The following is a 24337-nucleotide window of genomic DNA, read 5'->3' as shown; positions in this document are numbered from 1 at the left end:
AAAATATGATGGGCACTATTTTCACACATTTGCCAGTCATAAATAATTATTACACAAGAAAAATTCTAAATATTGGTTGCATCAAGAATTAGAACACATGTTTGACTGTTAATCGAAAGTGTATGGTGTGTAAAAATATTTTCTTATTTCACATGTGGACACATCAGCAGTATTTATTGTATAGAAACATACACCCATACAAAGGTGATACGATTTTCAGATAAGTACATATATTTACCTTCTGTCATTTGACATAGTCTTGTATTGTAATCTGCAGCTGTGACAGGGAAAAGTAATTGTACAAAGAGTTGTTATAATTGAGCTTTGTACTGCCAGGAATCGTACATTATATACATTATGTTAAGCTATGTATTTAGTTCCCTGTCACAATTTTTTATAGCGAATACCTCCATTTGTCAGTATAACACACATTTTCTAATAAATTAACATGGCAGACTGCTGCACCATTGGCTAAAAAGGAGGTCACTTTGAAAGCAGTTTCAGTACCCAGATTTTTAAGGGAAAGCTTTCTCCATGCTGAAACCAAAATGTCAAAACATCAAGACAAACACTGTGGTCCATTTTAGGGCTGAGTTTTCCCCCTCCTCCTGAACAGCTGGCTCAACCGTCGTCGGGCTGAGTTTTTCTCAGATGACTGCATCTGTTGGCTTTATAGATAAAAAATTCATCAGGCAAAGATTAAACAAGTTGGTGTGGAGAACTGGAGGCATCGTCTAAGCTAAATTTCATGAAAAAAAGGGACATAATGTTCAAGAGGAGCAGATGCACAGACTGAAAATTAACTCTCACCAAAGCCTCTCCATCTACTGTGCATTAGCTCCGGATCACTGCATCCAGTTTGGCCGGCTGCCATGTTGGAGCAACACACACATTTCCTCAGAGCATCGAGCATCATAAGAGATTAATAATACTGCCCCCTTAGAGGTTACAGTTATAAATATTATATCTCACCCTTTTGTATATGACACAGCTGAATCCTCTCTTCTCAAAGACCCAATTTTTAACCTCCAGTTCTTGTTCGTTTTATTCGTCTTGTCTTTTGTGGACTCCTGAAAAGATGCAAATATTTGTGGACCAATTAAATGAAGATTAAATGACAATAAATACAAATGATTTACAGAAAACCTATAATAACAATACATTTGACATAATATGTATATTATGTAGCCTGTAGCTGGATTATGTTTGTTATTTTAGTATAAATTGTATTTTATGTTGATTTCTGTATTTGAATGTATTCTACCTGAATTTCATGGTCGACCTCTGCCTTCTCCAGCAGGTCGTCTGTACTTAGATGCTGCCCTCTGCAGTTTGCATTAAGCTTTCCTGCACAAAGCAAAACAAATCCGTTTCCATGTGCTGGAAGAAAAACTTAATTAAGAAAGAAATGGGTAGGAGATGACTCACTTAAATGCAGCGTTGCAAGTGCTGTGTCTGAAGCTGATCTCTGCCGAAAATGTCCGTACTTCCGCTGCTGCTGTTCGCCGGAACTATGCTCTGTATTGTCTGCAGTTTCAAGCCTTTGCCAAGAACAAAGATCTTCCTCGGCAGCTGTGGAGTCACTCTGACAGCTGTCGGGAGCCTCAAAGAAAAATCAAGTGACAATGTTGGTATGGTTTGATTCATATGAACCCTCATGCTGTAGGAAGACATCTTGTCAACACCAATTAGACAAGTCCGCGCCACACTTGTAAACCGTGGAAACTGTGACAAATTCCTAAACTGCCTTCCAAAGATGTCTTACGTGCATGTCATCACCTGGTTCATCTGCGTGTCTTGATGTTCCCAGAGGGCATCCGTCTCCATCTGTGACGATCGGTTGTGCATCTGATGCTTGGCTATTTCTTCCAGCATTTGACACACCTGCTCCAAGTAGCTGAGTCCAGGACTCAGGTCTTTCCTCTCTTCCACACCGAGGCCCTTCACACATCAAAGAACAAGAAAAATATTAGATAAACAAATCAGAGGTGATAGCATGCAGCAATTTTTAGCCACATGAGCGGTAAGGTCTGATGGTCGGCCTCTTTGGTCCAGACTGAAATATCTCGACAGCTACTGGAGGACATTTTTTTTTAGACATTCATGGTTTCCTGAGGATGAAGCCACACAATGCTGGACATCACCTGATCCACTTTTTCCAGCACAACCAAGAGGCTGATTTATTTCACTTTGAGTGAAATCTCTCAACAACTACTGAATGGATTGCCCTGAAATTTGCTACAAATATTTATCTCCCCTTCAGGATTAATTCTTAAATTGTTTCATGAATATTTCCTGTGCTCCTCAAACTTTTCATCTTTTTCCATGAGCCTCCGTCTGAGTTTGGAGCGAAGATGTTAGCATGCTAGATTAAGAGGTTAAACAAAGAGAACATTAAACTGATTAAATCACAGTGTTAGATTGATAAAATGCTAACAAATTAGTAGTTTAGAAATAACTATTAAAATACCCAAATTAAATGAAGAATCTCTAGATTTTGGAGGGGCTTTATCTTTTATATCAGGACATGGATTAAATGATGACATTAAAGGCTGCATTAAACTGCTTAATATAACTTTCTGAATTCATTACGTTATTCTTTATTGTAGACCTCGAGATTAAAAAGAACAACGGAAATCTTAACCTGTTCAGCGAAAATATCCAGATTTGTCTGACTGTTTCTAATTTCCAATGCATGTCCTCATCCATCACATGAGTGTTGTGATGAATAATCAAAGTATAATTGACTTAGCCATAAGAACACAAGCAACAATAAACACACACACCCAAGGACTAAAGAAATATTGAGAGCTAATTGCATGCACTTAACCTCATTGTTTCAACACCTCTGTCAGCTCGACCTGATTTTCACACTGATGTTAAGAGGGATGTCTCTGGCAATCTCCTGATTTTGGCAGTCAAAATCGAATTACAAATCAAAACAAATGATTTTCTGCTGTCTGGTCAACAACATGTTTTGTCATATTCATCAAAAACCCACAGACTTCTCAACCTTCCCCCACAAGTCTCCTTCCATTCCTCTCATGCCTGTCACCCAGCCAGACTGGTTTATGGTCCGTCTCACCAAAGTCACTCTCGTGATAGGCCGCGAGCATGAAAGAGATCCTCCATGAGTAATGACACACCTGTCTTACTGTGAGTTTAAGAGCAACTTTGTGAATGAGTGTTGCAACCCTTTAAGTAGAAGTAAAAGTAGAGGCCTTGTTAAACTTCTGGGACTCTCTTTCAGGCTTTCCTTTAACATTATAAGCTTGTGCTGTGCAAGACCAAACATGTAACTGCAACTAACTTATATAACCCTGAAAAGGGGCTCAGAAAAGCATAAACAAAAATCAGACAGAGTACTTAAATGTTTGAACCTCTCCTGCAAAAGATCCCAAATCCTTAGAGATTCAAACACAGTTTGGTTTGGGACCAAAACAGTTTCTCACCTCTGATCTCTGCCTGTCACAACTCACAGACAGTGGTCGCCTGCATACATCTGACATCTGCCTGACGGGAACAGATGGTTTGACTGTTTGCCTTAGGCCAAAAATCTCTGACCTTTGACCTCTCACTATCTCTGATGTGTGCCGTTTGGGCAGAAAAGCTGGTCGAGGCCATCGGCTGAGCATCTCATCCGCAGTCAGGAGCCTTGGGTTGTCCTTTAGATGTTTCGAGTCGGGCCTTTGTAGTGGTCGCTCGACTTTTAGGTGCAAGGTGGTGGAGCCTTCCTCGGCTCTGCTTGGACAGAGGCGTGGGGATGAAGACAAGGAAGAGGAAGGCACAGCAGGGGAGAGGGCAGGAGACATTGATGCTGGAGTGAGTCCTTCTGTTTGTGGTGTTAACAAGTTGACTTCTGCATTATCTGTTGAACCAAAGCAGGAAGTAGCAGGAAAAGATGTGTCGCAGCTGGCTGTCTCCACTCCAGAGTCCACCGATTCTGAGCGCAGGTTTGCTCCCATGTCAGAGGAAGGTGTGAGAGAGTCTTCAGCACTACTTTCAAGCCACTCCGAGTCAGGACATCCTTCAGTTACCCAAGTCTCCATGAGGTTTCCAAAGCTCCTGTATAGATTCATCTCCAAAATGGGTCTCTGCTGTCCCTCACACCTCTGCTGCTGAACTGCCAAAGGAAAATGAACAAGACACCAGTTTAGACAGCCCACGAAGTCATTAGCTGAGGTGAACTGGTGATGTAGGATTCAAAACATGCCTTGTGATCCGCCTCTTTTCCTTCACCACGCCTCTCCCCATCACAGCATGAAGCTGCGTGTTGATACCTGCTCCTTCCTGTCACTAAATCCCGGGAAAGAGGTGACTCACATGCAACGCTTTTTCAAATGCATAATTTGTCCTCACACCTGTAACAAATCCAAAAGACAACAAAGACAAGCCGTGACAAGGCCACATAGATAACAAAGATAAAACAACAAGTTTGAGAAATGCCATTTATGTTTCCCACAAGTAGAGAAGGACATGCCTCAACACAACAGACACATAATACACTAAAGTTACTCAGTGGATATAGAGTGTTGTGGCATATATGTGTGAAAAGGCAAAACTGCAAGACGGAGCTGAAATAGTAAACGCTGTCCCGTCACTTCAACAAAGCAAGATTCATCTGAGACTGTAGGAATGTGTAGAATGGAGACTCCTGTCTGCTGACATGATCTGCATTCCCCGGGTGAACAGTGACAGCACGGTGGCTCATCTGATCCAATGCACAGGCCTCATTCAAAACCCTGGAAAAAAAAACCTAAATAAAAGAGTATCTTATTTTGAGCCAGCACATCATGTTTAACGCTTTCTCCATTTTATTTATTTATGTATATATCTCCTTATGTCCTCATTTCTGTACTTTCCACCCATCCCACTCAATAATTAACCACATATATATTAAGGATATATTTTTTAAATATAATTATGCTTTGCTGTGTATGACTCACGTTTTGCTGGGCGTGTAATTACAAAAGGTGAAAAGCCTTTTTTTGAGTGGCGTGTGTGTAGGGACATGACTCATTTGTTATTTGTTTATTTATGTCCATCAGTAGCATTTCTAAAATCCTTCTGCTCTTCATTGCTCCTTCAAACATTAAGCCACTAGGGGTCGTCGTTGAGCTTTATCCCCCCCACGATGAATATCTGCCGATTGTATGTTTACTGTTTGAGCTGTAATTATCTTCTTCGTTTGTTTATTTATTCAAGAAATTATTTGGAAAGACCACAAAAAAAAAAAATAATAATAATAATAGATCCACTCAGCATCCTCAGAAGGTTCAGAGATGTCACACAGCTCTAATACATCATCCCCTGAGGTGCTCTGTCAAAGAAGAAATGCAGCTTGAAATATTTTACTGGGATCCTACAGAGGTCACAAACCCACACAACTGCACTGTAAGTCGATGCCTATATTCGGCTACATCTATACTGGACACTGCATAGAAGAAGTAGCCTTTATGTCCTTGCACATGCCTACTGTAAATTAAAAAAAAGACTACCACAGGCTGTAAATTCCCTCAGTGCACGTCAAGTAACAGCCCAGTATTAGTGTTTCTCCATGCAGGACAGGTTTCGGTGCCCACGTCAGTTCTATCATAGCGAGCTCCATCACTTTGTTTGAATTTGATTCTCTGTAGCAACCGGTAAACACGGTGCTGCGCTCACCGCTTCCACCGGACCGACATGGAGATTTACGCCCCCAGTTTGCTGACACCTGAACCGCATTACATCCCGGGGTGAGTGCACGTCTCCTGACACGAGAGAAATACTGTAATACGCATTTAATATTTCAGATGAAGAAACGTGTAGTTGTGTTGGGTTTAAATGTGGGGTTCCACTATCAGGCAAACAGAGTTCATAGGAGGAGCAGCGTTAACTCAATATATGTAATGAATAAACTATGCCCTCAGAAATAAATATGCCTATATATCCCCCAAATTCAATTTATTTCTCAAAAGCTGTCTATCAAGCAGTCGTAGAAAGTAACTAAATACATTTACTCAAGTACTTTACTTAAGTGCAGTTTTGAGTATTTACATTTGATACTTCCACTCCACAACAATTCAGAGGGAAAAACGGTACTTTTAAGGGCTTTAGTTACTTTTCAGATGAAGATTTGACACAATGGATAATATAACAAGCTTTTAGAAATCAACATATTGTTAAAGATTAAACCAAGTACTTTAAAAACGTATTTTCTTTTGGCTTCTTACAAACAGCAGTGTGTAGTCGAGGTCACATTTCAGATGTCTGAGTTGTTACCAGCTCCACAAAAAATAGATTTTCCCCTCTAAATAAATGTTCAAAAGATCAAATATCTCAACTAAAATCAAAGATTTTTTTCCCCCTCCCAGTAATCATCTGACAACCCCTCAGATTACTCTGCTGTCCCTGGATATAAAACTGGATATAACAGAGTTCAAACTAGCTCCATCTGCAGCAGTGGCAACAGTAACCTGCTGCCGACATACTGATGCTTCACTATTAATGATCTAACGATGTCACATATGATCAGATATCAGTCAGAGGGACCAAACCAGCACTTTTACTGTCTACTTCTTTCACTGCTGTTGAATCTGAAAGAAAAAAAAAAAAAGGCTACCAAGGCACTATACATGCTTATTTTTTTTTTTTTTTTAAAGGTATACAGGGTATTGCCCACAACTACAGTATAAAATGGGCAAGACCTACGGAAAGCTCACTGCGGAGCTGCTGACAAATCCTGAGGTGAAACACTCCAACCGTCTGGTCTTCCACACGGGTCACATCCCCTCCACAGAGTCTGACACTGGTCCGACACAGAAAAATCCCCCTGACAGTAACTTGAACAGGATGATATCAAGATACACAGGCAGGTATCACACACTGAGTCATGGGGTCAACAAAGCAACCTAACACCTTGGGGAAATTTATTTCATATCAATGACAAACACCCCTACCAAAGTTTAGAAACATTTAGAAGCTATGATTACTTGGAAATCTGGCAATATGCCTTTAAATATGTGTTTTCACAGCAAGAGATAAAAAAAAAAAAAAACGTGTCCAAATTGCTCAATGATTAAGTACAGCGTAAACTACCAGTCAAGTGGAACAGTTAAAAATCTGTAGACCAAACAACTGCATATAGGGAACCTGACTAATGACATAAAATATACAATATTACAACAACCTTTGCAGCACTGGTGATGTAAAAGTTAAATGTCTTTAAGTTAAACTCTTTGGAAGAGCTAAACAGAGATCAAACTGAAAAATAACCCAGGCTTCCATGGATTCCTGAGTTTTTACAGTACAGGTGTCTCTGCCACCCCACCTCAGTTAAAGCACTCTTCCTAAAATGTCCTGTTTATTCTGGACGGTAAAGTACAAGTAAAAAAGAGCACAGTCACCTCAGCTGTACTGGGATTGAGACTGGTATCTCAAAACTGGAGCAAGTACAAACTACACTACCTTCATTGCTAGACACCACAAGACATTTGGTTGAACTGAACTTTTAATGTTACTGACTGCTGTTTTAGGTTTCATCCCAAACAGTCAGAACTACTTTGGCTGCACTTACTCTGGAAAATGTTATAAAGCGCTGAATGAGTTACACCAGGAAATGCAAGTAAAGCTCCAGCGCCAGTCAGAGGACCTGCCAGTCATCGTCAGAGACAGGATTCACCACACAGAAGTAAACTTTCTCTCACATGCTCTACCTTTACCACCCTCCCTCTCTCACTGTTGCCCCACACACCCATGTTGACATGACACCACTGATTAGGTTCACTTCTGTTAAATTATCCAGCTCCAGTGTCAGTTCACTGTAATGTAATCCACCTTTAAAAAAAAAGAAAGAAAAGAAAAGTTTGAGAAAAGGACCAAACACAGATTCACTAAATATGTCTCTGAGATTCACCTATCAGCAGTATGATTTTCTAGTGTCATAAATTCCTTTCATGTGATGTTGATGGGTTTACATTACACTTGTGTTGATTGGTATTTTTGTTGCATAGAATCCTTTCCTCATTAAAAGATTGGTCATATGATAATTGTTTTTGATCATGTGATCTCTGACTCGTGCATGTTTTAATGGTACTTTGTCATCTTTTGGCCCAGAGACCGAATCCACCGCTTGCAGGGATCACCGACAACGTGATCTCTTACAAGCCCACAGAGTCCTTCACCGCTGGAGGAAGCCCATATCTCATGGATGACCATAACCCACACAAGTACTTCATCACAGGTACAACAGACAGGACTCTAACAGACATGCAACATGCCGTAGGCTCACTATATTACAGCTGATACTGATAGCCTGCATTAATGGATTTCTTCAGTGACTTGGGGGCAGCGGAAAGACACAGAAACTCTTTATAGAGCCAAACAACAATCGACAAAAAACAATCCATTGTTGAGAAAAAAAAGTTTTGATTGTGTAGCTGCTGTAAAGTTGGGTTTTTCACCTTCTGGTCAGTAGGGGTCAGAATAACTACAAAAGAAGCCTCACAGTCCTGAACTGTTTTTGCTTTATAAATTAAATATGGCTAACATCTTGGTAGGTGATTGTCTACAAATGGTCATTGTGTCACTCTTAAACCAAACCCTGATTGTTTCCCCCTCCTAAGCACATAGTTTTTGGTGCTCAAACGTTAGGCACCATACGCGTCTATATGAGCTGTGAAGGGCTTTGATAAAACGTCAGTATTCAACGCCCTGGGAACATGATTATTTGACACCCTAGGACTGACAACAGGTTGGTTTGTGTCTGAAGGGGTCAACCTACGCTGTCCAACTTGAATTTGGTCAGAAAACGGTTGATTACAATGTGGATGACAAGACCTCATCTCTCCCGGGCTGTGACCCATGTCCTATCTGAATTCTCATGACCATGGATAAACCGTGTTGATTGATTTGGTTTCTATTGACAAAATAATAGTTGATCATTGGCCAAGTAACCCCGGTCTGACCTAGGTCACTGGTTTGAAAGAGGTATAGTATAACAAGATACTTTCATATGTAGAGAGAACTACTGAAATACTCCAGTAACTCAGTGATGTCTTTCAACAGGATTTACAGGGCATGTGCCAAAGGCTAACTTCTTAATTGGAAAAGGTTTCCCCATCACCACCAACCGGGCACTGATCGAGTTTGGGAAGCAGCAGCGTTACCTTAAGTCCAAAGACGCCCCAGGCAGATTGAACAGTGGAACACCTTCAATGCCAATTGTCAATCCAGCCAACAGAGGCGTGGTGCCCTTTTACACAGGACACCTTCCAGGTCTGTGTCAGTGTTGGCCACAGTTCACACTATGAAGCCTCCCAATCAGCTAAAATAGAGAAGTTACTGAACTATATATTGAAAAATCAGGGGTAAACATCGAGTCCAAACATTTCTAACTCTACACCTTCCTACAGGATACAAGTTCATGTTCGGACAAACCTTTGGTCAACTTTCCCAGAAAGCCCTGGAGCAACAAAAGCATCCTGCAGGAAAATAAAAACACCAAATAAAATGAGCATTACCAGCATGAAGAAGTTGTGAGTAATTATTAATCAAATTCAAGAAATGATCAGCAAGTCCTCACATTAACATGAAAACAATTTGTGTCAAAGAAGTATTTTGCACATAACAGAGAAGACAGGCGAACTCGTTAAGTCTTTATTGACAGAGGTTGATTGTCACTGGGCATTAAAGGAAGCATTCAGAGGAGGTGAGAAAATAAAGCAATGTGGAACAATTTCACAGACTTCACATATTACTGCAGGACATTACAAATTCTCTATCCAGCAAACGCAGAGAACACTTATTCCTTCACTCTCCTCCATCTTATAGCACCACCATGTCTATCAAAATATACCTGAAACAGCCACAAGATGGCTTATATTTGAACAAACTTCACTGGAAGACATATCACCGTAGAAACCTAACAATTTCACACATTTTCCAACTCCACAACTATAAAAACATCCAAATTCAGCGATCTAGTAAATATGGCATATTTGTTAACTCATGCACCTACTGTAAATCCATGCGTGGAATATGATGAAACAAAGCTCGGAATAAAAAACAGCACTGACAATCTACTACAAGAGACTGGTGTGTGTGTGTGTGTGTGTGTGTGTGTGTGTGTGTGTGTGTGTGTGGCATTACATTTGGCACTAGTAAGAGTGTATTGCTTGTTTTCTTTTCCACCTATCAATGAAATGAAAGACTGAGCTATGCAGAGACTGACAGTGACATATGAGAAATGGATAGTTTTGCACCACAATAATCTGCAACAGTCCACGGCAGATCAATACTCGTGTTTTATGATTGATATTCGCCTACAGGAAACACAAAAGAGGGTAACATGAGCACCTAATCATGGTAATTCAGTGTAAAACTAAGTAGGGGCACTGGCCCTTATTCATCAAGCTATTTCCTGGAAAAGTATTCTGCACCTGGTTCATCCTTGAAACTTATCTCACAACGAATAACACTGAAAAAAAAAAAAAAAAAATTTAGATCAGAGCTGGCTGCACCAGCTGTTTGAAAGTTCAGACTAAGCCAAGTTAAATGTATGCTAAATGTTGCTAAGTGGACATTGATCACTAAACTAAACTGCGTCACACAAACTAGCTTTTATGAGGAGATCTGTCATTTGTACATTTACACCCAGTAGCTGTTGCATAGCTAACAAAGCTAATGTTAGCTTGCTAACACTGAGAATAGCCTGTAACTAAGCGACAATATGAAATGTGGCTGACATTTTTTTACCTGTTTAATAACAACATCAAGTTTTTATGTTAATTTTTTTTTAAAGTTCATATTACAAAAATAAAGGAATATTGTATTTATCTTTTACAAAACATTGTGTCAAATTAAAAAAACTCGCTTTCTTTTTAACTGCATCAACATTTCTGACTGAAACTCGTATTGAATTTATGCATGTAAGCATATATAAATAAGTCATTTAAACACTCACAAATCATTAGTTGTAAATATTTAGCCCTAAAACTGTCATTTTTGGCTGTTATGCTACAGTTTGCGATGCCAAAGTTTTTGATGGGACAATGCTACACATGCTTCCTTACACATTACTAGTTACATTTTCCTGGAAAGTTTGCATATACAGTTTACTGTATGGAAACAATGGGCACATGTTAATGGCACAACCTGATTTAACTTGAAACGAGCTGATGATTGTTAATAAAGGCTCAGAAAGAACGCACACACACCTGGTGCAACCCAAAGCTTGATGAATATGGGCCGTTGCCAAAGCTATTGATCCTATATGTTTTTGCTTTATTATCAGTTCAGCAGCGTGGTTGAGCACTTTGAAGTATGTATTTTCATGCAGTTGTTGTTGTTACAGTAAATAGCCTCTGTTCTGTCTTTCCCCCACAGAGAGTTTAGTTTTCAGCAGCCTTTGTCAGCCTGAGTTCCTCCAAGTTTCATTGACCTGATGGACTGAGCCAACAGTCCAAGCTGCGATCTGTCCAAATGTAGCCACTGTGATGGTCGCCTGTGCCTGTGAAAACAATGTTAAACAAGATAGTGTTCATGAGCTGAATGATACTTTGCAAACCTTTCACCAATCTAAAGTTAATCTAATGAAAAAAAACGAACTCGAGGAGAATCACAGATAACTGAGATTCAAGCAACTAAATTTACACTTGTTTTCAGAGCTCGCTGGTTCTTACCTTCCGGTTTGTGGTCCGACGTGACTCTGAGAAATTGTCTCTGCTCTCGTGGAAGTATTAGCTGCTCCAAACAGTTTGGCCCAGCGCATCCCACCCTGACAAGGACTCTCTGCCTGGACAGTAGTTGATGTATTTGGGGTCCCACAGTCTTTCTCTACTTTGCGTTCTTCTTGCCCGCTGTCCATACTTATTTGAAACCAAGTTTCTGCATAATTTTGGCCACAGTCCTCCCCTTCAACCACACCGTCCACAAGGTCAGGCTCCGTAGGCCACCACTCTGGAATGGGAGCTAATGACGGACTCTGTTTGGTACCTCCACGTTGTTGCTTATAGCAAGTTGAACTCGGAGAACTGAGAGACTCTTGATGACGCAGACCTACCTGGTTTGAAATCTTTGTTATCTGACTGCTACAGCCGCTGTCTACGTTTTTGTCGGTTTGTAGTCTTGGCCAGCTGGTCGCTAAGAGGGCTGAGCATGGTTGAGGTGGAGAAACAGCCTGCTCCTCTGAACACAGCTGTCTGTCACGTAACAGTCGGGGCTCCAGGAGCAAGTTGAGGTCAAAGGGCAAGACAGAGAGCGGCTGAAGGAGAAGTAGCAGCTCCTGAAACAGGGGCTGACACCGACCCAGAGACATGGACAGGAACCCCCACGAATGGTAGTATGTTGTCACCACATCTATGGAGACAATTACTGGGAGTGAACTCACAAAGATCCAAAAATAGCCAATAACATTGACAGTCTGGGTTTGTTTTAATTAGAGTCTCAAACCATGGCCCCATGTGGCTGGGCTTAATCACACCTAATGCTTATGTTAGTTTGCTCACCTGTCATGGATGACAACTCAGATAACATGCTAGGTAATATTGGGGGAAAAAAACATTTTTGACCTGACAAAGGCGCTAAATCAGGAGAGACAAGGTGCAATCAAGAAGTTCCAAGACTGTTTCTGTTTCGCAGGAATGGAGCGCAGCATAGTAATGCGCATGGAGTAAGGAGAAGCTTTAGCCTTCATAAGTAAGTGTGCCAAGTTATGTCGCTTGATCGGTATCATCACCTGTGTTACACATGTTTTTGTGACCACTGGTTCATGTGCATTTAGGATATCACTGTGAAATTGAGCAGAGTGCACAAAACAAATCTTGTGTCAAACAGAAATTGGCAATGGATACCCTAAAAATGATTCAGAAAGATCATAGCAATGAAGCAAGGAGCTGAGCGAGATGTTTCAAGTGGCATTCGTGTTTCAAGAGGGGCAGAAAGTCACTGTGCAAAGCTGAAGACAGTGCATCAGGTCAGGACTGGAACTTCAGGGTTGCGCACTGTGAATTCGTCAACCAGGGTCAGACTGTCAACACAGAGGTCTACTATGATGTTCTGAGATATGTGAAGGGAAAACATGCAAAAACGATCTACACTGCGGTGCGATGGCACTTGGTTTCTCCAACATGACAACGCACATGCTCACAACGCATTGCGACTTCTTTCTGTTCCCCAAAAATTGTACACAAATTTTGCAGTGCATTCTCTGCTCAAGTTGATATTGCAAACGCACATGAAGCAGTGGTCACAAAAATGTGTGTAACACAGGTGCTGATGTTGATCAAGCGATGTCTTTAAATACTTACTCAGAAAGGTTATTGCTTCCCCTTGCTTTGTGCACATCACTTTGCTATGCTCTGTCCGTCCACAACAGGAGCTGTTTCTGAACTTTTTGATCTCTCTTCATACAGAATGCTGTCAGGGACCAATATTTTTTTCAGCATTCATTACAACCCATTTAATTGTTAAACCATCCGAGTGTGGGGTTCTACGGCTCCCTGGAGCTATTCTGCGATTGTTGCTTAAAAGAAAGTACAGTAAATTGTCTCACCTTTTTGACTCTGAAGGTGACTGAGCCAGAATTCCAAAGCTCTCAAGCTGTACGAGAAAAATAACCAAAACGTTTTTTTTTTTTTTTAATGTGAAGCAATTTCACTGGCATTCTTCTTCTTCATTTGCTTCATTAGTAACATCAAAAATAATTTCAGTACTTACTTAAGTAGGCCCATGATGAAGGCTCTTAGTCTCATGCAGGGGCTGGTGAGCTGGGCACACTGTCTGATTTTGGAGACCAAGCTGGAAAGGACCCTGGTGGACGGACCTGTGGCAGAGACAGACAGGGACCATAAAACGTTCAGAGGTACATTCATGACAGTTCCTTCAATTCTAATACTAATTGATATTATAATACCGATCCGAGTAGAGATTTCCACCACACTCCAGGAGTGGTTGCGGCGCTGCCCGATGATGAAATCCAGTTTGTGATCCCTCAAACCGTCCTCTAAAATATTCTGAATGGTTGGGCACAAGTGCTCCAGGACCAGACCAGAAATAGTGGGACTGCAAGAACTGTTACCTAGACGCATCTGTGCCATAGGGAAATAAATGTTATTCAGAATATTTCCTGCTGACACAAGTTATTTGATTCCTTTCCTCGAATGTAAGTAATACCAGTTTGGCACTTTTCCATTGTGACACATCCTTCATGGTGCATAGCTCAGCAAATTCATACCTTTTCTTCAGGGTCTCTGCTGCTGCCAAAATGAGCCATGATCAAATCCACAGCTCTGCTCACAGACCTCAGCAAACCTGGAGATGTGGACAAACAGGTTGGAAATCTTTATTGTGTAAAGCGCATACGATTAAAATGCAAAACTCCCGATTTTAGGACATTTCGGTGCATTACAGTATTTGCAGCTGAAATTGTAACTTGTTTATGGTACAAATCAAGTAATTTCAAGATTTGTCTAGATTTATCAGGTGAAGATGGTGGCACTGCTCAATCAAACTCTTGTTTTAAAAAAAATAAGATTTTCACCTCACTAACTGGGTCAATGCATAGAACCATGAGAAAAGGCTTTCAGGGTTCATTAGCATATTGCCAGAATGAAAATTTAGGAAGTGAATATGAAAGAGTCAGTTTTCCATTTCTGCAGCGCTCCTCATTGACTTGCTTCCCCCTGCCTCTCTTTTTTTCATCTCACACTGGCTCGCCTCTGCAAATGTCACAGTAAATTCTTTATGCATGTTGATGCTGCCTGCAGTCCTCGACCACACTGACTCCTCACTGCTGCTGCTGCTGCAAAAATCCATCAATGGCTCTCCATTGCAAAAGTATCACGTTTATATAATTCAATTTACATCAAGAGGCCCATATGGCAGCGCTAATACAAAATAATTTGGAGTGATATAAATCATTAGCGCTGTTTCTCTGCTGCATCATTCTCCCTCTCGTCCTCTCTTGGAGCTTGCAGCCGCACACACATAGGCTACAGAGCAGAAGGCTCAGCCAATCCTGTGCAGGGAGAGTTAAAAATAGGTCATGTTTGAGAGGAAGCCCCTTCAGGGTATTGAAGGCACTGCTGCAGCACAATGATCTTTCATTGCTTCTCTTAACAGCTCATCACTGGCTAGACAAACCAAACAGGGAGGAATCCAGTCATTACTGCCACTGGGTCACTTTTACTACATACAAATTCCAGTTACTCGACTGTGTTCCACATCATTTATCGTAACTGATATGAGTCATTAGTTGGCCCTCACCTCTCCTCTGAAGATGACTGATAGACATGGACACATAAGATGTATCAGGCGAGAGGCAGAACTCTGTGGGCGGCCTGTCACTCAGGATCAGGGATTCGCTGTGATGACTCTGACTTTGTTTCGAAATGATCCCAGCAGAGTCCTGGATGTGCAGCCCAGACGCAGCCAAGGAGAGGAGAGAGCTCAAAGAGGAGAGAGGGGCCACAGAGGAGAGGGCAGCTGTAAAACTACCGTGGAAAAAGCCAGAATCAACCGCAGGCGCAGCTCGATTCTTTTGCTGTGGTTGCGAGGTTGTGGGAGGAGACAGGGACACCTGCAGGTTTGGGTGATGCGTGTCAGTGCTGAGGGGTAAAGTAGGTGGTGTATGAGAGAAGATTGAATGGTAGGAGGTGTGGGTCAGAGCCTGACTGGGACTTTTGGCCTCAGGACTGGCATGGTTCTGCTCTGAGTTGAGGTTGATCAGGTCCTGGTAGGCGGGAATTTTAACAAGTTTGGATTGATTTGGGGCTGAGATCAGATTTGAAAAACTGTTAGTCTGAGTTTTGCCTGAGTGTGGGCTTGTTTTCTCTTGTACCTGAACCACTCTAGGCTTTGGGTTAGTGTGATGTGAATCCAAACAGCTTTTTGATGTACATGGACTTGAACACACTTCGCTTTTGCTGGACTGGCTCCACATATGTCTGCGGCTGAAGCACTCGGGGCTCGGCGTGCAGGTGGAGCACGTATCAGAGCTGGAAGGAGCCTCCAGGAAGATGGGGTAGCAGCTGCCCATCGGCGATGGCTGACAATTGGAGGAACGTTGACTACTTTTCTCCTTAAACTTGAGTCCTGGCTGGGAGCTACCAGACTTGCTGCTCTTCTGATTTATGTACTGCTCCAGAAGACAGCCTAAGTGCTGGGCCTGGGACTGTGGTTTTCCTGCGGGGACCAGAACAAAGGGCTGAATGGGCAGGGAGGTTGGCCTCTGGGCCTTACTGTAGCGCACCACTTCTTTTTCCAGTGAACGCAACCCTGAGAAGGAATTAGAGGACACAGAAAATAGTTTTATGAGATATTATCATCTTGTATTTGTATTGTGTGAGTCTTTGCTTTTTTTTGCTCCCGTACACACGAGCACAAAAACAAAGGACAAAATCAGGTTTCTCTCATTTCCTTACCAATGTCAGTAGCATCAGTATGACTGTGCTTTTGGTCCTGAATCACAGATGGCTGTGTGGATGCGGCTCCTGTGTCTTGGCATTTACTGCTATGTGGGCTACACCGGCTGGGGCACAGTGAACCAGGCGTGTGAGGGGGTTTCTGGATGCCGTCTGTATGTTTCTTCTGGCAGAGGGCTTTGTCAATGGAGGTGGTGGCAACCTGGCAATCACAGGTCTGAGACTGAGAACAGTCAAATCCGGCGCTGCAGCGTGAAGTACAGAACCTCTTTTCCTTTAGTTGATCCTCCTTCTCCTGATGGGGATGGACAAGGCAAAGCAAAATTGCTTAGATTTACACAATCAAATTATAAATACATTTTTAAAGAAGCAATTGGTGCCAACAAGGAAGATTTATAATGTGTTTCTACTGTAACATATAACTAAAGGGTTTTATAAACAATATTGTAAACCCTTAATAAATGGTTTTCTGTGTTTCTTATAACACGTCAGCAGCTGTGACTGCATGTTTTTAGGTACAATAATCCATTAAAATCCATTTATGAAAAACCTGTTCATGGTTTTCATAAATGGATTTTTGGGTTTGGTAGTGTCAGTGGTCAAATGGAGGGTTAAGAACAACCTAAAAACCTAAGTTCTCTCTCTACAAGGCAGCAGGAAGGGATTTATCAGCAATTAATAATAACAAATAAAATGTTTATTTTTTTAGATGATTTGCCTAAGAAATAAGCTTCGTTTCTTGGTATCTGTCATCTAGAAGGACTCTCTTTATTTTCCCCTTAAAAATTACCTTCTTGACTACATTGTGTTGTCCTTCTCTCTTATGATCGAGAGAAAGAGCGTAGGGGCTGCTTCTGCTCTGACCCTCGGGGCAGCTGGTGAGGCTGGACCAGGCTGGGCTGGGTGACTGCGAGGGGAGGTCACAGGTCACGAGCTTGTAGTACTTCTGGTTGGTCCCCACGGCCAGTGCCGCCTGCCTTTGAAGACAGGCAGTCAGGTCTGAAAGCTCCAGAGAAGAGAGACCCGGGGGTAGCGGCTCTAGGGAGTACAGATTGCAGTTCGAGTCGATGCCCTGAGGAGACCAGCGGGACGCCAAGAGCATCAAGTCCACCTCTTCTTTCGGGGGAGAATGAACCGTCACGCCATGGTGTCGGGCGTGGTCAGTCGGACTTTGGGGAACAGGTTGGAGGTTGAGGAATACAGATCCCTCAGATGACTGAGAGGGGTGAAGTGCAGGACTACTGAGATCCTGAGGCGTGGCGGGATTGTTGCTTCTGTTGTAGATGGTGCAGAAGTTTACCAAGACGCCATCAGAGCTGTTACAGGACGAGTCACTGACATCCTCTGTGTGACCGTTGGACAGCAGCACTGGGGAACATTTGTGTTGGCTGTGGATGCAGCAGGACATGTTATCCTTCAGCCTGTCTGAGTTCTGCTCTAAACAAGCCATTACCGTGATGCCAGATCTGCTCATATGAAAGCACTGGCACTCAGGCTGCAGTGAGTCCGTCTGGTTCGGCTGGTTAGAGAGGCACTCTTGGTCACTCTTAGAACCCAGCATTGTTCCCTCGTTGCCCCATTCACTGTCCAGGTCCCCATGCGATATTGTGTAATTTGTGGCACCGTTACTTAGTGGCCAGTTGGAATTTCCATGCAACACAAAAGACGAGTCCTCATGATATCTGTGTAGATTATCCCCATCACTATCTTCATCTTCCTCATCTTCTTCTAGCTCTGAATTAGGAAGGAATGAGTTGTGCAACCGCAGACTGCCTCGAGCTCCTGAGTTTTCCTTCTTCAGATGGGAGCTCGTCTCCTCTGGCGACGAGGTGGAGTCGTCCCTCCCGCTGCTGTCGCTGCCCCCCTCCTCCTCCGCCCGGTCCTCATTGAGACTACTGTAGCTGCTGGAAAAAGGCCTCCGGCCGCCGGTGAAGGCATGCTCCCGGTTGAGCGAGTCTCGCTCTGGGAGAGACACGGCCCGCGTCAGACCCACCGAGTACAGTCGGCCGGGCCTCTTGGCTGAACCGCACAGGGCCTGCACAGGAAGTTGCCAGGTTGGAAGCTGCACCACGGGGAAGTGGCAAGCTATCAAGGTGTCCCCGGAGAGGCTGGATGCTCCAATCATACTGCTGGATAAGGCAGGAGCATAGAAGCTGTCTCCATGTTCCTAAAACCAAATCCAGAAAGAGAGAAACAATAAAATGACTTCTATGTGCAATGAGTCCATGGTGCAGAAACATTCACAACTATGCAAAGAATCCATGTACAAGTACAAGAGTAGATAAAATACATACAAAATACAGTATATGGAAAATGCAATTACTACATACACTTAGAAGTCACAGTTTAACTGAGTTAAGCAAATATTTAGAATTTTGTGCAAAACCACAGACATATTTTGTGCTGCATTTAAAATGAGCTCTGGATAAATTGCATCTTAGGTGTTGACATCTGCATGTGATGTGTTAACGTTGATCTCTGTGGATCTGCTTATCAGCTTTTATCCGTTTTCTAGCTTCAAAGATCTTTGTAATTCAGGGCTCATCACATAAACGGGTTAAGGAGAAAATATAGTGTGTGTGTGGGTGTCAAGATCATCCAGAGGAATTTCCAGCTGTAGATCAGAGACAGACCTGTTACCTCTGGGACTTAATTTGACATTTTTGCGGTTATTAGAATAAAATGCTTCTTTAAATCTGGAGTAGAAGCGTGTGAAGAGAGCAGAATAAGACAGAACAACTGCAAGCTACTGCTGTCACAGTCCTCTCGCTCACACCGCTGGTCCTAAAGCTCGAAGTCCTACTGTCTGCTTCTGGCCCTCAGCACAGCCTCTTCTCCACAATCCAGTCAACCATTAACAAACTCCTCCCCTGCCTGCCTGGGCCAACCACAGTCTCTCCCAGTTACTCAGCTGCTCTGTAACTAGGGCAGCTACACTGCAGAGATGCTCTGCCGGCTCTGCTCGGAGTAAATACACTTTCACATCACTTTAGTTCATTCAAATAGTTCCTGCCGTAATCATATGCAGTGCTGACATACATGGAGAATAATAACAGTCATCTTCACTTCATGAGAAAGAGAACTACGCAAAACCAAAACTTACAAAAGCAGGCTACACAGAAAATATTTAAACACTAGTGAGTGCTAATTACATTCAGACGTAGAGCAAAAAAAAACACTAGTCCTGATAATACTTTAAGATTTTAAGCTGAACTGAAAATAATGTTTGAGATGTGGCTGAGAGTGAGATACACTATTTGGAGAAGCTACAATTTAAGATATCAGGAAATTTGATAAAGCATGGAGACAAGTGATAAGGCATTTAAAGGGTCTAAGGGAGGGTGAAGGTGTGGGTTGAGTGAGTGGCAGTAATAATCCTGTAAATGTGGTCGCTTTATATTTGTTTATCTGTAGATTTTAAACATTTATTTTACATTCCTTGTACATTGTTGTGTATAAAATCCACCAAATAATCAAAACTGTATGTTCTTTTATGCCGCTATAGTAAACAAGATTATACAATTTATAAATTGAAAACTAAAATTGTTATTATCTACCAATGTGGACTGCAGACAATAACAACCTCTAAAAATATTCTTAAAATAAAAAAATAAAACAACATATTTCCGATGAAACATCTTCTGTCTTCAGGCTGTTTGTGCTTTATGTCATATATCACACACTCGTCAGTTCATGGCCATCAGATTGTGCTGTGCCTGGCCATAAACAACCTAAATAACATCTGTTGAGGATGACCAGAAAGAGGTAATTCTTTTTATATCATCACATCACTACAATAAAGCAGATACTGGCCATTGCAGAAAACGGTCAACACATCAATAACATGCTCAAAGGCAGTGCTGACCCTCAGAGAACCGTCTGATAACAAAGACCGTCCCAATTAAATTGGGTTAATCCATATTTATGGCACAATGTTAACAGAAGCTCAACACAAAAAAAGGCAAATAAGAATTTCATGGTGCAGCTTAATTACACGTCGTTTTAGTAAGTATATTAGGGATACCTCAGCGACTATGTGCCATTACAGAACAGAAAAGTACTCTCTTCTTCCTGCCTGTTAAAGCCGGTAGAATAAAGATTTATGAACAACTGAAGAAACTGCTTAAAGAGAACACAACTATTTGCTTCTTTGGTAACCACTTCAAACCAAAAAGGTCAGATTCTCCTCATCATCTCAGTAGTGGAGGTTGTGTTGGTTAGGATGTTCTAAGTACAAATATGTGGGAGGAATTTCAGTCTAGTGGGAGTTCGTCACTGACACTGTGCGTCTGATCAGTGTAAAAAGTGGATGAAGCATACAGCTGTGGGACAACATGACTATATGAACTTTCTTTACACCCGAATTCAAAACATATAAAAATGCTGCCCATAATTCATACAGACTCTCTATTTCTCGTATTTCCAGATATGGTTGCAATACTTTATATTCAAATGTGTAATGCATTAAGGATAATAACATTAGGGACTTTTAGGTCCATTATTTCAGAAAATAAGACCACTATTTGAAATTTAATTCCATAAGTTCACAGCAAAGAACCATTTCTATGGCTGCAGCTCAGGCTCAGGTAGAGCAGGTATCAGCCTTTAATCACAGGGAGGGTGTGTTCCTAAGGCTCTGTGCTCCCTGTGTGTGTGTGTGTGTGTGTGTGTGTGTGTGTGTGTGTGTGTGTGTGTGTGTGTGTGTGTGTGTGTGTGTGTGTGTGTGTGTGTGTGTGTGTGTGTGTGTTTGTGTGTGTGTGTGTGTGTGTGTAAGTGTGACATAAAAATGTAAGCCTCACGAGACAACACAATAATGTTCACTAACAACATCAGAGATTTTGGCTTGTGAAGTCCAGCTGATCTTTTTGACAGCAGTTTTGTTTGTTATTGAACCACTTAAAATCAAAGTGTTGTCATTTCAATTAAATGTAAAAAAAGAAGAAAATATAATAAGTAAATGTAGCCACTTCACTAAGTCTTGAATTAGTTTTTGCCCATAAATTGAATTCCAATGGTTCGATGCCACAGGAAAGTAGGCCAATGTGACGGACTAGGTGTCTGCAGAGGACTAACAATCTCACCGCAAAGTGGATGCGTCTCTTGTGCGATATCCCTGCGTGAAGTCGTCTTCACTTGAAGCGCAGAAATCTATGCCAGGCGCAGCACTCTCTTCAGAGTACTGGAGCACACTGAGATGATTTTGATTAACTGAACTATTTCTCTGTAAAATGTCTGTCGGGTCAAGTCAGCCATCTAACCGTGAAGGATGTGACTCGTGGTTAGATGAAAGCAAAGAGTCCAGAGGCCCAGTGCTGAGCTGAGAACAGACTCGGATCATGATGCTGCTTGTTAGGAGAGATGTCGCTCTGTACAAGGACAGCATCATTGCAGCTCATATTGTTCTCTGTGAGGGAAAAGTTTCAGAAGTTAAGAATCAAACGGAGGTGATGATTAACCTACATCTTACCTTATGGCCAGGTGTCTATTTGCATGTGTGTGTGTGTGTGTGTGTGTGTGTGTGCTGCTTTTCAGCACTAAAAATAAATATGCAAAAGTGGCTGAAGCAGGACAACATGAGCGTGTGCGCACATACCTGCCCAGAGGAAAAAAAAAAAAAAAAAAAAACATCCATCATAGAAGTAGCATTTAAATTCAAGTAGAAGTAGCACACACGAACACACCCACCCCGGATGAAGTAAGACCAAAGATGACAAGCAAGCTGAATAACTGACTTCAATGCAATCTCAACGCATTTGCAGCATCACTGGAGCATCTCCTGATAAAACACTCACACTTACTTGAAAACAGTCGTCAGTCAAAGCTGATATGCATCCTCGTTTTGCAGGTGACTTTGATGTGCAGATGCCTCAAAGGTCCGAGGTCATGCAAACAAACATTATTTCAGAAAGGATGTTCGACGCACCTTGGACGTCAGGTCTGCATTAAAAAGCGAATATTTTAATCTCTATTGCGATTAAAATCTTGTCCGGGAATTTCTAATGACACTGGGTAGTAGGAAACCGGTCCGACATTAAGGTCCGGACAGACACAGCAGGTCCCCGCGCCGCCGCTTCACCACCGCTCAGGCTGGCGGAGGTATTGCGTCACAACGGCTTTGGCCAATGAGGAGAGAGAAATCCCTGCAATTCAAAAGTATCCAAGAAACCTGGGAGGAGAACGGTTAAAACCTGAACACCCATGAATACATATTTTAAGGAATGATAAAAAAAAATAGACATCATGAGTTGATTTACTTACAGCCTAGTTATAGTGCAGTGACCTGAATTATGACTGTGTTTATCATAAATATGAGGATATGATAGTTGAAAATTAAACTGATTTAAAATATAGTGTATTAATAATAGAGCAGAACAATTAATTATACCAATTTAATTTCCTTTCACAAAAAAATGGTTTGGTTCCCCACTTTTGCAACAAATACTTTCGGCATTCTTGTTGAATAATTGTAAGAGTAAAGATGCCCAATCTATAGAGACACGAAGTCACAATACTGTTGTAAACTGTAGCTGCAATGATTAGTGAATAAGATGTGCAGTTATCACAGTCAGTGTTAACTACATCTCAAATGTATTTATGTCTAATTCATCTCACTGAACAGACCCAGCTCGCCCTCTAGTGGTGGAAATGAGCTCTCAGAGATCAGTTATTGATGCATCCATTTTTCGGAGACATCTGTTCAATGTGTATCATAAAAATACTTCCGTTATAGGTCAAACTCACGTTAAAGCCATAATCCACATGGTTGTAATGTCGTTCTCTGTTGTGGTTATCAAAGGAACGGATTTGTTTCTTGCTTGTAGCAGATGGCCGAAAGTTTCTCGGTGTTTTCTGTAGCATTGGATGTCTTTCCAAAACTACTAGTTCAACATGGGACGTAATCCAGATTATTAAACCCCATTTCATCAGTGCATACCTCCCGGCACGGGGAGAAAGAGGAGGCCTAACAGAGTTTACTATGTTAATATATTTAAATGTAATTTAAGTGCTAGTCAATGCCAAAGACATCAGTTTTGCAAATATGAAGTCAGCCACCTTTTTATCAAATCAATACCCCTTATTAATGAGACATAAATCAGTGTTGAGCAGCTTTAACATTTGTTCTCTTCACCACACACTTATATGTTTTACTACATAAAAGCAGAAATGCCAAAAATAATCATTAAAAACATGTACAAGCTGTGAGATAAAACCTTGGATTTGTGGACCACAGGTTCACCATCACAGCCTTGAATAAAAACTAAATTCAATGCAATCTGAGGGGGGGAAATCCCCAATAACTTGTATCAATTAACATTAAAGTTGATTTTCAAGTTACTCCACTGAAAGATATAGCAGGAACTGTGAGGAACATTTTAATTTGTTTTACAGTTAAAAGGCAAAGAAGATGTGGGCATACAACCTATTGAAAAATATATAGTATATTTGAATATTTACATTGTTTACAATATGTACAAATAAATACATAATAAAAACATGAACCAATAAACTCAGAGCACCTCATACTTTGCATGAATATTTATATTTTCTTATCAAAAACACGGTCAGATTACACAGCCTGTCTGGTGTTGTGGCAGTGTTTTAAACAAATAAGCGTCGCTCATGATGGTGCCATTGGGTTACTGAGGTTTTAAGGCGTTGTTTTGCTGCAGCACACTGCCAGGTCAGGTTACTGATCAACTTCCAACAGATCTTCTTCAGTTCGAACCAGAATATAAGAGCAGCAGACAGGTAGGTTTGGTCCATAAGGCAGGTGCTTGTTTTGCTGACAGCCACCCTGACAGAGTCGTGTTTGTGTATCTGTTCTTCAGGTGGACCTTCAGAAGGAACAGATATTTCTCCTGTAAAGATAAGGAGCAACTCTATTACCGTGTCATTACTCTGACTTTGTGCACACCATGCAAAATGCACCTGAAAAC

At 41.6% G+C, this 24337-nt stretch overlaps 3 protein-coding genes across 4 annotated transcripts; 1 reads left to right on the top strand and 2 right to left on the bottom strand.

Annotated features, from left to right (window-relative positions):
- Positions 1-86: 86 nt before the first annotated feature.
- On the bottom strand, positions 87-4160 carry LOC138207020 (uncharacterized). Its single transcript, XM_069164002.1, has 6 exons — positions 3453-4160; positions 1780-1941; positions 1429-1603; positions 1265-1347; positions 973-1070; positions 87-668 (listed from the first exon to the last, which is right to left on the bottom strand). The coding sequence occupies exons 1-6, from the start codon at positions 4077-4079 to the stop codon at positions 584-586; spliced, it is 1230 nt and encodes a 409-aa protein (XP_069020103.1). The 5' UTR covers positions 4080-4160; the 3' UTR covers positions 87-583.
- A 1478-nt stretch (positions 4161-5638) lies between these two features.
- cimip2b (ciliary microtubule inner protein 2B) lies at positions 5639-9481 on the top strand. The gene is made up of 6 exons (XM_069160335.1): positions 5639-5735; positions 6642-6817; positions 7515-7669; positions 8095-8221; positions 9046-9255; positions 9393-9481. The coding sequence occupies exons 1-6, from the start codon at positions 5683-5685 to the stop codon at positions 9473-9475; spliced, it is 804 nt and encodes a 267-aa protein (XP_069016436.1). The 5' UTR covers positions 5639-5682; the 3' UTR covers positions 9476-9481.
- Positions 9482-9622: 141 nt separating this feature from the next.
- Positions 9623-22458, bottom strand: LOC138207006 (AP-4 complex accessory subunit RUSC2). 2 transcript variants are annotated; one of them, XM_069163981.1, is made up of 10 exons: positions 22199-22458; positions 17191-18567; positions 16401-16695; positions 15244-16254; positions 14213-14289; positions 13892-14066; positions 13696-13801; positions 13532-13578; positions 11661-12336; positions 9623-11488 (listed from the first exon to the last, which is right to left on the bottom strand). In XM_069163981.1, the coding sequence occupies exons 2-10, from the start codon at positions 18523-18525 to the stop codon at positions 11377-11379; spliced, it is 3834 nt and encodes a 1277-aa protein (XP_069020082.1). In that variant the 5' UTR covers positions 18526-18567; positions 22199-22458; the 3' UTR covers positions 9623-11376. The 2 variants fall into 2 exon arrangements, with proteins under 2 accessions (XP_069020082.1, XP_069020091.1); XM_069163990.1 differs by lacking the exon at positions 22199-22458 and adding an exon at positions 21482-21556.
- Positions 22459-24337: the final 1879 nt, after the last annotated feature.

Source organism: Embiotoca jacksoni, unplaced genomic scaffold, assembly GCF_022577435.1.
Source record: "Embiotoca jacksoni isolate LCO1_2020_lvr unplaced genomic scaffold, fEmbJac1.0.p SCAF_10, whole genome shotgun sequence".
NCBI classification, from domain to species: domain Eukaryota; kingdom Metazoa; phylum Chordata; class Actinopteri; family Embiotocidae; genus Embiotoca; species Embiotoca jacksoni.
The sequence above is the reverse complement of the archived record's forward strand: the minus strand, read 5'-3'. Positions and strand labels throughout refer to the sequence as shown.

Bases quoted from the DNA above. Each gene is read 5' to 3' on its own strand.
- cimip2b (XM_069160335.1), top strand. From the start codon at position 5,683: ATGGAGATTTACGCCCCCAGTTTGCTGACACCTGAACCGCATTACATC. The intron at 6,818-7,514 runs GTAACTTGAACA...CTGCTGTTTTAG, and splicing joins ACAGAAAAATCCCCCTGACA to GTTTCATCCCAAACAGTCAG. The intron at 7,670-8,094 runs GTAAACTTTCTC...CTTTTGGCCCAG, and splicing joins ACAGGATTCACCACACAGAA to AGACCGAATCCACCGCTTGC.
- LOC138207020 (XM_069164002.1), bottom strand. From the start codon at position 4,079: ATGAATCTATACAGGAGCTTTGGAAACCTCATGGAGACTTGGGTAACT. The intron at 1,604-1,779 runs GTGATGACATGC...TTTTTCTTTGAG, and splicing joins AAGACACGCAGATGAACCAG to GCTCCCGACAGCTGTCAGAG. The intron at 669-972 runs GTGAGATATAAT...TTATCTATAAAG, and splicing joins GCTGTGTCATATACAAAAGG to CCAACAGATGCAGTCATCTG.
- LOC138207006 (XM_069163981.1), bottom strand. From the start codon at position 18,525: ATGATTGGAGCATCCAGCCTCTCCGGGGACACCTTGATAGCTTGCCAC. The intron at 16,255-16,400 runs GTAAGGAAATGA...ATTCCTTCTCAG, and splicing joins TACTGATGCTACTGACATTG to GGTTGCGTTCACTGGAAAAA. The intron at 13,802-13,891 runs GTATTATAATAT...TCTCTGCCACAG, and splicing joins GGAAATCTCTACTCGGATCG to GTCCGTCCACCAGGGTCCTT.